Raw genomic sequence first — 14186 nt, 5'->3', positions numbered from 1 at the left:
AATTTTTAAAGTTATTTTTATGGCATTTTATCTTTATAAAGCTGAAAAATTATTTAGAACAATCACTTAAAATTTCTTTATAACAATAATATTGTTATGTATTGGACTTTGGACATGACTAAAAATAAAAACCTAAGACTGAATCAATAAACTTTTATGATTACAAAAAATATTAGTTTTTATGTCAATTATCATACCTTCTAAAGTTAATTTCAATAGTCAAACCTTCAAAAAAATTGATGTATCAGAAATTAGAAATAAGTGAAAAAAAAAAGTTTAGCGCAAATATATTTTCATCGACTACCTATATGCGCTTCATACTCTTGAATTATTAACAATTGTTATTAACCATTAATCTTAACTAAACAAAAAAGAAAGTGAGTTTTAAACATAGAAGTTCTTCTATGAATAAACCTATCCAAATGAAAATTATTTAAAACTTCTGAAGACTAGCCTCATAACCATATACTATTTTATTAGCCCTTGTAAATATGTATTATTTATTGAATGACAAAAAACGCTCAAAAAGTTTGGTACAAGGACCTGGTGCACCAAAAAACCTTTCGGTTATCGGGTCATACACCAGAACAGTTTAACAACATGTCCAAGACAAATAGCGCTGTCTTAAGTTTTTTTACTTTCTCACTTGCTTTACAATGAATTAAAATGGAGTAAAAACTTAATTTACCTCTATACTAAGGTTATCAAGTTTATTAACAAAGTCTAAACGCTTTTATAGGTTTTTGAAGGTGCAAAGTGAAGGTTACTGAAAAACTTTCGACAGCTTGTTTCTTTGACTTATCAAAACTTTTATTTATTTAGCTACTTATGATGCATAGGCGGTGTAAGCAATACATATTATAAATTAAGTTTACTATGCTTCTTTTAAACATGAGTTTATGGTTAATTTATTTTAGGGAGTGATAAAAAGTAAAAAATTATTGAAGAAAAATCATCCTTAAAGTTCAATAATTTTTTATAGTCTAATTGACTGGAAAATTAAGACTTTACCGTTAATACACTTTAAAGCTATTAAAATCAACTAGACGAAACACAGGCGCCCAATTTTTGTAAACTCGATAAAAAAACTGAAGATATTTTTAGCAATGAACAACATCCTTTTTGTTAGTTAAACATAAGCTAAAAATTTAGCTTTAAAAAGCTTTAGCATAACTTTTAAGGATAATTTTTCTATACAGTATTTAGAACTTTTGGAAACAATCTATAACGAAATTTTTAAAACTAAGTTATCATTATATTACAGTTTATTTTACAACTCGACTGTATAATTAAAGTTATAGTGGAGGTTATTTGCTTGCAGCATTATATATTGTAAGGTAGCCAACAATTTTTTTAAACAAAAAATACTAAGTTTTATAATCTTAGTAGACTATTTTTTACTAATTTTAGATATTTTTTTTTTGTTAGTAACTTAGTTTTGTATCTATTTAACTAGTTTTTACAAATAATAATCACGTTTGCACAATAGTTTGCATTTAAATTAGTTTATAATTCACAAAAATGTTTATTATTACTGAAATGTGTTTGTAGTAGGTATATATTCCTTAATTTAATAATTTTTGAGTTTCTTATTGTAGTTACCAAGAAGTTCTAACACTTTTACAACAGCAACCAAACCGTAATAATAGTAGTTTTACTATGAATAACTATTACTATGAAAATTTTTTTTGTTTAACGATCTAGTGTAAACATTACTTTTTTAACTATTTTAGTCAACTTTTAAAATTATTTAGCTTTTTAATTTGATTATCGTTTTTTTTTCACGAGATTTTTAACGAACTACATAGTTTTTTCTAGGTACTGGATGATTTCAACTAAAGGAAAGCTGGTTGAAAACCCTGAAAATCACTGCCAAGAAATATTAAACTATGTAGAACCTGAAAGAAACTTATGGAGAATGGGGAAAACAAAGGTTGATTAAATTTGTTAAATTGTTCTTTTACTTTGTTGTTTTAGATTTTAAATTTTGTAATATTTTTTTCTAATTGTGCACTATTAGAAAAAAAATATTACAAAATTACAAAAATATAATATTACAAAACTATAAATAACTCAACACTATAGTGTTGAGTTATTTATAGATAAAATGAACGTAAGTTTGAATTTGAAACGACAATTTTTTAGATATAACAATATTATCTAAAATAAAAATAATAATTTTAAGGCTTATACAACTTTTTAGATATAACAATATTATCTAAATAAAAATAATAATTTTAAGGCTTTCATGAAAGAAGGTATCGAAAAATTACTTGAAAAGGCAAGAGGTGAAAAAGTTTATGACGCTGCGGTCAAAGTACAATCATTAATCAGATGCAATTACCAAAGAAAAAAGTATCTTAAAATATTAAAAAGCAACATTGTTATTCAAAGAATTGTTCGAGTAAGTAATGAAATATTAAGATTTTAATGTTTCCTACTTAAAATATATTTTGTTTTTCTTCAAAAACTGTTATTACAGTTGTTTGAGTAAACTTTAATTTATTTGTACTTTTTTAAATTAACTTTATTTTACTTAATCAGTTTCTTTTACATTAGAACAATTGTACACTTGCTAAAGTACAAATAAACTTTGTAGGGGTTTCTTGCTCGGTGTATGTACCAAAAAGCTAAAAAAGCTGTGCTTACATTGCAAAGGTGTGAAAGAGGTCGGAAAGCAAGAAAACTATTTAAAACACTTTTGGAAGAGAAAAGACAACGTGAACGCAAAAGAAATAATGCGGCAATAACAATCCAGAAATTCACCAGAGGTTACGCAGCGAGAAAAGTTTTTAAGGTAACAAAAATTATTTTTAACACAGTTTTCAAAATCGAATACTTTAAAATAAAGAAAAAAAAGAGTTATTGTTGTCTATCATTAAGGTTCTTCTTGAAAAACATCGTCAACTTATTGCTTTAAAAGAGCAAATGGAAAAAGAGCGAAAAGAAAAAGAAGAGGCAGAAATAAGACAGAAGGAAGAAGAAGAAGAAGCTGCAAGAATTGCAAATAAAAAAGAAGTAAGTATTCTTAGTGAAAAAAAATAATACAGTTTCAAATAATTATTTTGTTTTATTAATTTATGGTTTTTAAACTTGTAGGTTCACCATAAGATAAATATTAAAATATTTTCATATTAGGATGAAGATCTACAAAAATCTAGTCTTATTCTTCCTGAGCCACCAGAATTTTTGCTAGAAACTTCTTTGGAAGAGCTGTCAGATGAAATCTCAATATCCGAAGCCACAGCACCAACATTGAAAGAAGCAAGTGAGAATAAAATAAAAATACCACCTCCTCCGCCGATTCGTTCCGATTCAATGTCAACCAAAGTTCATCAGAACGAAAAAAATAATATTGAGATTTTACTTGAAAATGTCAGCTCCAGTGAAAACCGGTCTTCTTTTGAAATAAAACAAGTTAGAGCCTTGTTAATGGTTTTCACAATATTCAGTATAAGTTTATAATTATTTTAAATCACACAGTATACTATAAAAAAATTAACTAGGTTTTATTTTTTCTATTCTTCTACTTTGTTTTGCAAAACTAGAATTTTCAAACTTAAAAGCTTTTTTTATTAGGAACAACAACTTGTCCTCGACGATTTAGATGCAGTCATTCAACAAGCGGAGACCGACAGCGCTTATTCTACTGTTAAAAAATCAGATGAACCAGGAACAACGTCTGGAAGTCTTGACAGTTCTACTAGTAATTTGAGATCACAAGAACAAGAAGAAATGCAAAGAATTATTCAGCTTGAAAAAGAAATTCAAGAAATGCATAAACAAGCTGAAGCTAGAGTTGATGCTGTTACCCAACTACAAGTATGTCAACACAGAAGCTTTTTTTAAGCAAATTGAATTTTGATTATTTTTATCTAACTTAAAGACTTGAACAAATAAACTTTTTTAGTCAAACATGATTATAAAATTTTAACAGCAAACTGTCCCAGAACCTTTAATTGTATCTGAAATTATATACGAAAAACCAAAAGAAGAAGAAGAAGATATTGAACTTATGAAAGTTTGTTAAAAAATGTTTGATTATTTATACTTAGTTGTTCACATAATAAAAAGTAATGTAACTTATTTTAAAGGATCTAGGCTTCGAAGACTTTGAAAAAGAAATGCAGAGTATGCTGAATGAACAAACAGAACAAGAAAATGTTGTTGAAAAGGTTAAAACATTTTAGAATAAAGTCAAGACTAAAGTTTGATTTTTTAGAAACATTTCTTCTACTTTACTATAAACTTATTTCCAAACGATTGGTGCATAGTCTTTAACTGCAACCTTCAAATAATTTTTAACTACTTGCTCTACAGGTGCTCAAACAAGATGATATGCGAAGTACTGATTATCATCTTGGGTCAAGCTCACAAGAGTCTGACGAACAAGACGGTTCAGATTCGTATTATACAGATTCCACGTTTGATAACGACAGCGATCTTGGCAGTGAAATTACAGGAAGTGAGGCAAACGAAGAAAAATTTATTCCAGATGTCTACTTCCACTCCTATATTGAAATGAAAGTTAGTTTAAAAGAAAAAAAAAAACTCAGGAAAAAAAATTGATACTAATTTCAAAGTATTACTTTTATTTACTAACTTTTACACTGAAAATATATAGTAAAATTATACAGAATTTATTTTTTTAACACTTTAACATTCCAAAAAAATAAAAACAGCACAAGCATAATTTAAAAAAATTGTTTAATCGACTTAAAAAGTTAAAAAGTAAATAAAAAAAAAAAAAACTTCTTTGCTAGAATATCTGAATGTTTAAAACTGATAAGCTTTTAGCAATCGACAAAAAATTTTCAAATTTGTTCACCAACGTTGTAAAGCATTGTTTTAATTAAAAGTTTAACAAGTTTTTTTTTACAATTTTATTTTGATAAAAACAACATAGGGAGGTTTGATGAACCAATGGAAGAGGAGATGGTGTGCCATTAGCAACAATCTGTTTATGGTATTCCGAAGTAAACAGGATAGTCTTAAATGTGGTTGGCTGTACAAAAAAGCTGATCAAAAAGAAAGAAGTGGGTCTCTTCGTGGTACACTGCCACGTAAAAACTGGCAGAAAAAGTTAGATATAGTATTTTAAAATATTATAAATTTATTTCAAAACTGAACTTTTTTCTTAATCTTTTTTTATGTTTTCGTTAATTGTTTTAATAATTCGATACTAAACTGTAAAGTTTTTTTTTAATGTCACAAAGTTATTTATAGTGACGATATATTATATCCTAGAAATGACAAAAAACGTGGCCTAGAAAACAATTTAATACCTATACGTGATAAATACTGTTCATTTTTTAACAAAAACACTAAGGTACTGAGAAGCCTTTCGTTTTAAAAGAACTGTTTTTACTGCGATCTAGTGTAAATAATACTTATAATTTAATGATTGTAAGTACGCTCTGAAGTTTTATAAACTTATTTTTAAAGGTTAGCTCAGTGAAAATATTTTTATTTATGTTTAGCGTGGTTATAAACTTTGTTGTTAATATATAAATTAATAATAATTAATAAATAACTCAAATTATTGAATTTAAAAAAAATTAAGACGGAGCTAAAACTTTTTCGTGTCCATAAATGAAAAAACTACTCTTTATAATAAATCAACTGTGATAGAAAATTAATGTTTATAAAACCTATTCAAGATGGTTCACACTAAAGAGTACTGAGATGTGTTATTACGACAATGACGAAGAGAACGCAAAATGCAGAGGAGCTTACTCTATTAAATCATTCGTTGACGTATCAGACGTCACAGAGAAAGAAAACGGCATCGACATTGTCATGAGCAACAACAAAATATTGCAAGTCGCTGCTGAAAGCTCCGAAGACTCGAACGACTGGTACAGGTATGTATTTTTTATAATGTTTTTGCTTTATTCAAAGATTTCCTTTTATAATCGTATAACTTAAAGAAACTTTACGTAAGCTTTATCTACTGGTATTTTTAACTAAAAAATGATTTATATTTTATTTAAAAAACACAAGATATTAATATAAAAAATGAAAACAAGTTTTTTAAGGTTGTTTGATAATAAAAAATAGTTAATTTTGCTAATAGTGAGTAAGCTTTAATTAGTTAAGAAAACTTAAAAACTATACTACACCCATAAACATTTTGTTTTGCTTTTTATTTTTTATTTTTTTGGATTTAATTATAAAACGATTTATGTTTTTTTTGAGTAGCAAAAAAAACTTTAGTTTAAATGTATTTTTCAGCTCTATGGTATGATATCATTAAAGTATGAAAATGATATTTTTGCATAAATAAAGTTTTTTATAATCTTGTATTAACAAAAAAAAAAGGTTGATAAAATAAATAAAAATGTCTCCAAATGTTAAATGATAGTCTGCACTACAATAAATAAACTAACATACTTAAGTGATAAAATTTATTACTTGAAACTTGTTTTATTTTTTCATTAATAACATAATTTAAAATAGTTTGAAAATCGTGAATATATTCTTTTTTATATTCGATGTTACTATTGTTAATTATATTTTTTATTTAGTTAGCTAGCGTGCAATTTATTTTTATAATTTCTTTCCCCGTGTTTTCAGTTTTATAAAAAAAACATTTGTTAATTTGTTAAACTTCTGTTAATTACTTCTAAAAACAAGTTTTCAAACAAAGCTAATATTAATAAATGCTTTTGATTAGCGTCTCTCTAATTTACTATGTTAAATTACAAAATAAAAAGATCTAAGTAAGTTGGTATATCAAAGGACAATTAATAAAAAAACTTAATATTTTGTCGTCTATCAATACAAATTTATTCTCATTGATTTTTTTTTTTTAATGCTAAAGACATATTTAGCAAAATTTATTTATTTTTTTTTTTTAATTGATGGTTTGATATAAAACTAAAAACACTATAAAAAAATATAATAAAAATAAAATGTAACTCTAAACAATTTTTTTTTGATCAATTACTAACTTTTCATTTTTTGTTTAAAGAACATTTTTAATTAACATAATTTAACAACTTAAACCACTACTCTAACAGTTAAATTTATTTGAATATCGCTTTTTAGTTATAAGTATTTGTAAATATAACTGTAGTCATTAGAATTAGATTAATGTATGTCAACTTAGACGCCATTCTAAAATTCATAAAAAAATATGCTTATTTCAAATAAAAACTAATTTGAACTTAGTACAGAGGTTCATATTTTTTTAAAAACTATCACATCATATAGTTAACTAAAAACTTTTGCTCACTAAATGCATTAACTTCTTAAAAACTACTATTTTTATTTTTATCATGTATTTTTATAAAAATTTTGCTGACACTTATTTAGAAATATTATGTAAAAAATTACAAAAATAAAGTTGAATCAAAAATTTGTCTAGAGTTACTCTTAATTAGCAACTATTTTTTTATGCAAAATAAGTTCATTACAATGAACAAGTGCACACTTTATGAAATACTAGTTTAAACTAGTTAAGCTTTACTTATGTTTTTTCTTTGAAATGCAGTTTCAAAGAATAATTAAGCTTTAGTTTGCTTTTCTTTTTTAACTTAATAGTCTTGTTAACTATAAAGTGAATTGCTTTAAATTATCAAATCAATGTGTATACTTTTTAAGAAAAAAATATTTCAACTTTTAAGAATATTATTTTCAATATTCAGTATTCTGATGAAAGTTCACTCAAGTAGTGATCATGAGTTACAAACAATGGAGTGCGATTACGCAAATCCTAAAAACGCATTGACTACAATCGAGGGAACGACCATAAAGCAAGCAGCAAACAATCCCCAAGCAGGTCTCCTTTATAATTCTGCTTAGATAATTCAAACATTGCTAAACTGTTTACAAAGTTGTTGAACAAGTATTTACTTAATAGCTGGTTTTTTTAGACTTTAATATCTAAAAATCATTCATAATTTGGTATGTAAATTGATTATTTGGCAATCTTTAAAATGACTAATATGTTGACATGAAGCTACGTAATCAGACATACAGTTTTACTTATAGATATTTTTAATGCTGCAGCTAAAAGCTAACATAAATAAAGTATTACGGTGTATCGTTTTTTAGAAAAGTATTCTTATACTTTACTTATCCATCTTTATTACTTAATTAAGACACTTTCAATAAGTAAAACTGTCTTTAACATATCTACTAGTCAGTTTTTTTATTTAATACAGGTAAACCAAATGTTTTTTCTATAACAACATCTCAAAGAGTGTATTCTTTTTCATGCAAAATGGCTGACGAAATGCATCATTGGATTAATTTAATTAATGAAAGTAGATACATTTCCACTTCACACACCTCTGACGGAAACAACTTTGTTAGTTACTAATGCTCTCTTGCAACTTACGTTTTAAAAACTTTTTTTGAATTTTTACTATACTAATCTTTTTTTTTTGTTATGTAAGTAAACTTTTGTTAATTGATATTTTTGAGTTATTTTAATTATAACAAGCAAAATCGTGTTGTTTTATATTTAAACCTTACTGCCTAGTTTTCTTTTTTTTAAGAGGATAAAGTTCTCCAGATGCTTCTTTCTATAACACTGACTATATATTCTATAAATCTATAAAGTATCATGTTAACAAGTTTTTATTCGTGAAACTGTTTACAAAACTAACAACTAAAAACATAATAGTTTTAGTTCTTATAATAAAGTTTCTGTATCAACTTTTATTTCTATGAATTTAGACAGTTTTTTTAATACAAGCATAAGTAATCAACATATGTAAAACTCAAAGCAGTTCAAAATATTACTGAGTATTTAACAGAAACAAGTTCATGATTCTGCAATTCAACACGGTTGGATGATGAAGGTAGTCTATAACAAACTAAAATGTATTTACCAAAGGAGGTATTTTGTTCTAAAGTCAAATGTGATTGAGTATTATAAAACTGCCGATGCCAACTCGCAAAAAATGGGCTCATTTGGTTTAAATAGTCTGTGTTTAGTCGGTACACCAGATGAAAATGTTTTTGTAAGTCTAAATATTATTCACATTTTAAGTTCAAAGTTATAACTTTTTATTTTGATTTTTTTATAACTTTAACGTATGCCCTAATAATTGAAAAATGTTAAAACATTTTGTTACTATTTTAGTTTAGATTAAGTTTTAAAGTTTTTAAAATTTTTCATTAAAATGCATATTTTATAATAACTTATTCTTGTTTTTGAAACATAAAACGATCTCAATTTTATAATAAAATCAATGTTTTTATTGAGCATTTTTAGTTCAAATTAGAATCTAAATGTTAAAGAACTTTGATACAATGTGTTTGCTAACTTTATTTCTAAAATTCCCTGGTAATAAGAGTTAATTAAGTTTTGTAGTCAACACAACTAGTTAAATTGTATGTGTAAAAGATTTATTTATAACATTTCTTTGTTGTAGAAGAGAACAGGAAAGTGGGAGTTTACAGTGTACGGTAGAAAGCACCAACTTCTTATTGCCAGCGAAAAAGAAGAAGATGCAAATATATGGAGCAGCGAAATTCAAGCCGTCATTGACAACACGCCACCTATAATTACTAAAAGTAAACAGTGTCTTGAAAGAATCAAGGTATATATGCTTTTTATTTGCTACTTAGTTACTAATTTTGTTTTGATTCAAATTTTTTTTTAGTGTCTAAAGAAAGATAAGGAAATTGACGTTTTTTACAAAAGACACCCAATTATGCGGCAGACACAGGTTCCACTTCGATCACCATTACTACCTCTTTCGTATGAGCAGGTTCGACCGACTTTATTAAGTACCTTGTTAAATACTTCTACAACTATAAAAACTAATATTAGAGTTTACCTATGTAGAGTTTAAACTATTTTTATTTAAAACTGCTTTTATTACAACTTTAATTGATACATTTAGGTCCCAACGAGGGATGATCATTTTACTTTGCGCGATGAAGCAGTTAAATTTTTCGCCGTTTTAATTTCGATGGAAAAAGAAAGTTACGGATCTGTTGAGCACGAAGCAATGGCTCTGCAGGACTTATTACGCGTCTGTCATTGGTCCAAATCTCTCCAAGACGAAATCTTTTTGCAATTGATAAAACAAACTGCAGTTTTTCATGTGAACCTGATGTCGTTGGATGAAGTGTGTGAGCAGCAACACGTGACTGGTTGCCCTCATTATTGGCACCTAATGGCGTGCATGTGCTGCGCTTACTACCCGTCCCGTCCTGTGCTTGCATACTTAAAATTTCACTTAGAAAGGTTTGTTATATGTACCTAAAAGGATTTATACAATAAGTTATTTTATTGGAGATGTTTAGGACAGCAACATCTACAGTGCTTACAAATAAAATAATAAAAAATAGCTAAAATTTTGAACTTTTTTAGTGTTCTTTAATATAAAAACGAAGTCTTTTCAGCTTTAAAGTTTAACTACTTTATATTACATTAGGCTTAGCTGTAATTTAAACAAAATAACTTTTTTGTTGTAGAAAAATTTGTCAATCCGTTTTGAAGTCTAAAGTTTTTTGATTCTTAAATGCTTTAAAAAACTAGTTTAGAATACTTTTTTTATTAAAATTATAGTTAATTTTTTGTATATTTGCTTTACAAAGTTAGAAGAAGACCTGAGGTATTTCTATAGTACTAGCTGTTTTTATTGAAGCTTTGAATTCCCTTAGAAATTTATTTTTCTATATACTTTTACAGTTTAAGTTCTAGGGCTTTTATTTTCATTTTTTAAGTTGCTTTATTTAGTTTTTTTAACATTAAGCATAAAGAAAACAAAAATACTAAATATTATTTTTAACATTGTATATTGCCAAGGTTTAAATTAATTTTAAATTAATTTTTCAGAAACTATTTTAACCGTTAATTAATCTAGATTGAGAAATATATAGTTTTTTATAAAAAATTAAGAGTTTACAACGAAGACGTACTAGTTAATACCAGAAGTCATTTAAGTTCTAAATATATTCGTTTAAAAAAACAAGAAAATGTATTTCTTAAATTTGGCATAAAAAAAGTATAGATAATAAAACTATGTTTTTAGTTTCTAAATGTATTCAATATTATAAACAAACATAATTAAGTATTTATATTAAAAAAAAACTTATTGAAACAATTTAGTTGTTGCTAGTTGCAATAAAACAACTAAATTTGAAACAAGTAAATCATTACACAAAGTACTTTCATAAAATTAAAGGTTTGATTATTTATTAGTTACAATTATAACTAAGCATGAGTAAAATATATATAAAGAACACAAACTTTAAATTGAACCTTTTTTTAATTTTTGTAAGCTTCAATAAAAAATACAATACCTAATCATACCTAAACCAAACATTACCTAAAAAGTTGGATTTTAAAGCTTCAAAAATTCTACGTAACTTTTTGAGTAAAATTTATGTTTTTGTTTATCTATAAAATTTATCTTATAAAACAAACTCATACAATCTCATATTTGTCTTGCACCATGCTTTTAAATTAAAATAGGAAATACATAAAATAAATCAACTATGCATTCCTATAAGCGTATTTCAATAGAAATTTTAATTTAATGTTTAATGAATTTTTAAAGGTATAGAAATATATGTTCTTATTTAAAATTTCTATATAAGCTTATCGATGAAAAGCATATAATATTAACTGTTTTTTTTAACTAAGACTGTAATAAAATCTTAGAACAAAATTAAAAACTAACGCATTTTTATATAAAATAAGTATAAATAGCTATAACACTTTCAAAACAGAGTTCAAAGCAAGTATCCAGAATCTCAAGCAGCAATTTATGCTGAGTATGGCGAAGAAGCACTGGAACTGCAACCATCAAGAAGAAGAGAGCAGGTCCCTTCAATTATCGAAATTGTTGCTATACTCCAGCTACGAGAGCTTACTACAAAGATCAGTTGCCTTGGTGGAGCGACTTGTGAGATTTCAATTAGATCAAGTACTACCGCCGGACAGGTTCGTTATAAATAAAATGTGAATATACTGAAAATAAAGTTTTGAATTCTTTAACTTACTTATAATATTTTTTTATTTAGGTTGTTCGAAAACTCCGCCGAGGCATGCAGCTCCAACAAAACTTAAACACATTTGCTCTTTTTGAACATTGCAATGAAATTGAAAGAGCAATTGAGCCAAACATCTATATGGCAGATCTTATAGCTAAATTTGAAAGGTATAAACAACTTTCAAACTATAAAATTAGTAATTAATATAAAATCAAGGTTTATCAAAAATTGTTTTTTTATTATTTTAAACCGTTTTTTTTTTTCAGAGAAAATATGTTACGAGGCCCAAACAATGAAGATTGGTGCTTTTATTTCAAACTACGATGTGTGTTTGACCCAATTAATCTGACTGAGGACTCAATTGAATACCATTTCGTGTTTGAAGAAGTAAGATTTTTATCTTAGTACTCGAGTTAAAATCGTTTTTTACACACTCTACTGATTAATATGTACACAATTCATTATCTTATAAATGTTAAATTAGTTTGTTTGAATTTAGCTCTTTTGTTTAACAGGTACATGAACAAGTTATTCAAGGATTGTTTCCTGCCTCTGAAGATGTTTTAAGAGAGCTTGCAGCTTTAAGGATGCAGTTTACTCATGGGGATTATAATTTACAAAGTATTGAGTAAGTTTGTTTAAATGTGATATATATTTAATAAAAGTATGCTTCATAGTTTAGTGAAGCTTTTCTTGTGATTTATTAAACTTTTTTTGTGGCTGATATTAGCATGAGTCTTTGGTAGTTGTAAGCGATATCACTTTTTATTTTTATCACCTTTTCAACGATGCATTTTACTTTTGAATTAAACAAAAAAGAAATAGGTTACTATTTTATGCTTTAATTAATAAGAATTATTTAAAGTTAAAATAAAACCTTATTTTTTAGCCCCTTTTTTGTCACTTCCAAATACTTTCAAAACATTTTGTATATTATATTTAACATTAAATATTTACTCAGAAATTGTTTACTTTATCAAAAATGATAGACGTTTTTTTTTTTGTTATTAGGAATGATTTCCACAAATATTATCCGGTCAGTCGAGTAGTTCATGCTTACGATTTAGCAGCAAAAACAAGAGAAGGAACAAAGGGGAGATCTCCAAGACATATCAGCTCTCCATCAAGGTCTCTTGCTACTATCGCAGAGTCTCCCAGAAAGAGAGCGGTAAATTTTTGATATAAAACAGTAAACTCTTGTTAAGAAACATATAATTAAACTCTATTTTGAAAACTTTTATTACATAGATATCGCTACGAAATAATTTTTTGTTGCTTTATTGAAATTTCAAAAATTCAAAAAGATAAATTAGTTTTGAAATTACACAACAGTCTATATTCAATACGTTCCGGAGACGAGGTACAAAAAAGGTAAAAGAAAGTGAATCTCAAGAAGCTAAGATGACGTTATTCCGCGAAGAAATGAATGACATACAGTCAAATGTAGCTGAAAGATGGCGAAAGTGCAAAGGAATTACTCCTGAAGATGCTGTTGTTAGTTAATAGTATTAAGTATCCTAATAAATATGTTTAAATGTATTTTGTAGGTTTTTTTTTTGTTAAGTTCGAACAAGTTTTAATTAAATGTTAGAGTATTCAAAGAGCTTTTATAATAGTTACAGTTTTTTTCATTAAAATAACGTATAACTAGGTAAATAAAAAAAGATAAATTATAAAATTTTTTTAATAAGTTATACATTTTAGTTTTGTATTTGTTCTAAAAAACTATTTATTTATTTAATGTACCTTTTATTTAGATTGTAGATAGGTCTCATTAGTCATTTTTATTCTAGAATCTGAAGTTATATATATTTTTTAAATTGAGCACACTACAAAAAAAAATTACATGTCTACCTTAAATTTCCTATGTGTATTTCTTGTATCAAAATACTCTTTCAGCGTGACTATGTTGAGTTAGCCCGTCACTGGACTGGATACGGAAGTAGTCTTTTTAAAGTTGAAAATAACGACTCGCAGTTCGGGGATCCTATTCTTACTTTAGCTGTCCATACTTCAGGAGTTTCTGTTTACAAACGAGGGCATCCAACAAGACTTGAAGAGTTCTCATACAAAAAGTTAGTTTTATTTGTAAATAAACTACTAACATACTTGTTTCAAGCTTCAATTTGATTAAAAGTAAGATAAACTTGTTCTTTAAAATGATATTTTTTGTTTATACCTTATGGTGTGCCATTTGATTGTTTCGACTTTCAAACATCTAACTT

General features: G+C 26.2%; 1 protein-coding gene across 1 annotated transcript in view; it reads left to right on the top strand.

The window, feature by feature from the left end:
* Window positions 1–14186, top strand: part of LOC145829681 (unconventional myosin-X-like) — a 32007-nt gene that overhangs the window by 17025 nt on the left and 796 nt on the right. Inside the window, exons 20-43 of the mRNA XM_082937537.1 lie at window positions 1819–1933; window positions 2243–2404; window positions 2600–2797; window positions 2884–3018; window positions 3139–3417; window positions 3580–3822; window positions 3938–4021; window positions 4095–4175; window positions 4321–4527; window positions 4907–5082; window positions 5661–5864; window positions 7650–7783; window positions 8169–8314; window positions 8766–8972; window positions 9387–9554; window positions 9618–9725; window positions 9861–10207; window positions 11698–11911; window positions 11992–12128; window positions 12228–12348; window positions 12477–12589; window positions 12973–13129; window positions 13294–13455; window positions 13861–14036. Of these exons, the coding sequence (XP_082793663.1) occupies window positions 1819–1933; window positions 2243–2404; window positions 2600–2797; window positions 2884–3018; window positions 3139–3417; window positions 3580–3822; window positions 3938–4021; window positions 4095–4175; window positions 4321–4527; window positions 4907–5082; window positions 5661–5864; window positions 7650–7783; window positions 8169–8314; window positions 8766–8972; window positions 9387–9554; window positions 9618–9725; window positions 9861–10207; window positions 11698–11911; window positions 11992–12128; window positions 12228–12348; window positions 12477–12589; window positions 12973–13129; window positions 13294–13455; window positions 13861–14036 (4074 nt within the window). The remainder of the gene's footprint in view (window positions 1–1818; window positions 1934–2242; window positions 2405–2599; window positions 2798–2883; window positions 3019–3138; window positions 3418–3579; window positions 3823–3937; window positions 4022–4094; window positions 4176–4320; window positions 4528–4906; window positions 5083–5660; window positions 5865–7649; window positions 7784–8168; window positions 8315–8765; window positions 8973–9386; window positions 9555–9617; window positions 9726–9860; window positions 10208–11697; window positions 11912–11991; window positions 12129–12227; window positions 12349–12476; window positions 12590–12972; window positions 13130–13293; window positions 13456–13860; window positions 14037–14186) is intronic.

This window comes from Thalia democratica, chromosome 2 (assembly GCF_965202585.1).
Source record: "Thalia democratica chromosome 2, ktThaDemo2.hap1.1, whole genome shotgun sequence".
In the NCBI taxonomy this organism is placed as follows: domain Eukaryota; kingdom Metazoa; phylum Chordata; class Thaliacea; order Salpida; family Salpidae; genus Thalia; species Thalia democratica.
The sequence above is the reverse complement of the archived record's forward strand: the minus strand, read 5'-3'. Positions and strand labels throughout refer to the sequence as shown.